We start from the raw sequence: 2,287 nt of genomic DNA, 5'->3' as shown, positions 1-2,287 counted from the left end.
CCTAATTACCATCTCTTCCTTCAGACACTCTTACGCTGACGAAGGCAGCAGGTGCTGCCGAAAAGTTCGTTGAATAAATGTACATGTCTCAAATTATGTCAAAGTGTCCGGCGTTTATGTTAAGAACTGCAGTGTTATTTTATACAATCGAGACATACGTGGAACATCATCGACTAAATCGATCAGATATGAGTTTTTGTTTCTAGTTATTATTATATTATGATCTGGCAATACTGCTCGTCAGTCATAATCACGGGGAACTATTTTGTTTTGAAGCCTGTGTCGTACTTGTTCTTATAAGTAATGTTTGGTAGATCTCTATCTACGAATTTTGCCTTTTCTCTGTTTTGAAACACATTTAATTAAATAATTACAAAATATGGATGCTTTATCAGGGATAGTTAAGAACACAATGGAAAAATACTTACATATATCTTAAATGCTGTAGTCGAAGCAAGGTATCATGGCTTATCTCTGTCAAGTTATTATGCTCAGCATAGCTATATACATAACGATAATAGAGTTTGAATTTATATATTTATTTATTTATTTAACAGAACATAGGGCTCCTAATTGCTATAAGGAGACATGAAGTTGAAATCGCAACAAATAAAAGTCGTAAAACGTATAAAGTGAAAACAAAAAACAAAAAACAAAAAACAAAACACGGAAAACTAATATACTTATAGTACTAAAATAAATTTTGGAGTAAAAACAAGAAACAAAAAACTACCGTGACGTTAGTGAAACTCAAACTATTGCTGCAATGGTAATAGCGAGGTACGGTGGTTTTTCGTTCATAGCGATTCGGTGACTGAAAGCAAAAATCATTCATGCACATCACGGTAGTTTTTGAGTTTAAACTAGCTGCAGCAAATTGCGTTTATTCTGCAAGGTTTCATTTTGATCCATTTATAACTGGGACGTAAGCAATTTAAATGACCCACAAATTTACACCAAGTTTATTTATCATATAAATAACTTACATGAAATTTAATGCCATGACTCATAAATGCAGGCCTACCAAGATATTCAAACATTCTGAGTACACTATACCTGATAATAAGTGAGTTGATTTCTGAAATGTGATATTGAAATCAAGAAGGCTTATGATATTTTAAAACTGAAGAAAACGTTTTCTTTTTTACGAAATAATCTGGCTATAGTTGTAAAACATATTAAATTATTACCAATGCTTACAGATATGTAGTGTTAACTGGAATATCGTTAGGTAATACACTGAGGCCAAGCCCACTGCAATTAACTTTCCAAGTCCCGTCTGAATTCTTCAGGCACCTGCAGACAGCCGTTGAAGTGATGTTTCCACATGCCGACTGGCCTAAAACTTTGAATAGGCCTACAATTTCCATGAGTAGGAATGCTATCCATACCAGAGTAGTCATTCTAATCCCAACAAGTGTCAAGAAAGTTAAATACAATTGTGAAACAAAATGAAAATGTAAATCCACTTCTCTTAGAAAAGAAGCTTAACTTATTAACGTTGCTTGGATAACGCAGTTAACCTATACCAGGTCTATGACTACTAGGTGCCTAGGCCTAATACATATTCTATAACATAAAGGAAGTATTTATCGCGTTCACCTAAGCATTACTAAACGACTAGACAATAGGCACAACAATCTCCTAGGAAGCTGACAGTATAATAGAAAATATTTAAAATCATACAAATTAGTATACTGTATAGATAAAGTATAAATCCATATCCCGGGATTTCCCACCCAATTCAAGACTTCTAGATATGCCACTGTTCATGCTGTACAATACAACACCAGTTAAAAAATACGATACGACTTTTTCCGGGTTGATGACAATTACGTTGATCTAGGCTACAACTAGTTATGGCTTTAAAATTACCTGCCAAATGTAGTCCACATAGGCCTACGCCAAAATCGGTCCGGCATCTATTTAGTAGTTATAACCAGGGTTGCCAGATAGTCGACAGGCTTCACGGCCAAACACACGCCATCTCACGGCCAAAATTGTTTTCAATATCGGCCAAAATTCGACCAGAATTTAATCCGATAAGAAGACAGTTATGTGGGTACATATTCATTTGAAATACTGCAAAAATTACAGGAAAATCAGGGGCCGTTCGTTTGAAATTGCATCAAAATAATATACACAGAACAATGTTAAACTTCTTTTAATTAATCTATCACCATAAAACACATGCCCAGCTACATCATAATATTAAATAGCCTAGGCCCTATGTTCTTTAGTTGCTGACGCCCGAAAATAACCTTATGCGTTTGGGCGATCAATTTTT

The 2,287-nt window shown here is 34.7% G+C and overlaps 1 protein-coding gene across 1 annotated transcript in view; it reads right to left on the bottom strand.

Annotated features, from left to right (window-relative positions):
* The window catches only part of LOC117109562 (asporin-like), a 5,341-nt gene extending 3,821 nt beyond the window's left edge, over positions 1–1,520 (bottom strand). The window contains exons 1-2 of the mRNA XM_033251931.1: positions 1,201–1,520; positions 429–500 (exon numbers count right to left, since the gene is read on the bottom strand). Coding sequence (XP_033107822.1) covers positions 429–500; positions 1,201–1,403 — 275 coding nt within the window. The 5' untranslated portion in view covers positions 1,404–1,520. The remainder of the gene's footprint in view (positions 1–428; positions 501–1,200) is intronic.
* Between the last annotated feature and the right edge of the window lie 767 nt (positions 1,521–2,287).

The sequence above is a fragment of the Anneissia japonica genome, unplaced genomic scaffold, assembly GCF_011630105.1.
Source record: "Anneissia japonica isolate Jap-2015-1 unplaced genomic scaffold, ASM1163010v1 scaffold287829_len2072220_cov186, whole genome shotgun sequence".
NCBI lineage: Eukaryota > Metazoa > Echinodermata > Crinoidea > Comatulida > Comatulidae > Anneissia > Anneissia japonica.
The sequence above is the reverse complement of the archived record's forward strand: the minus strand, read 5'-3'. Positions and strand labels throughout refer to the sequence as shown.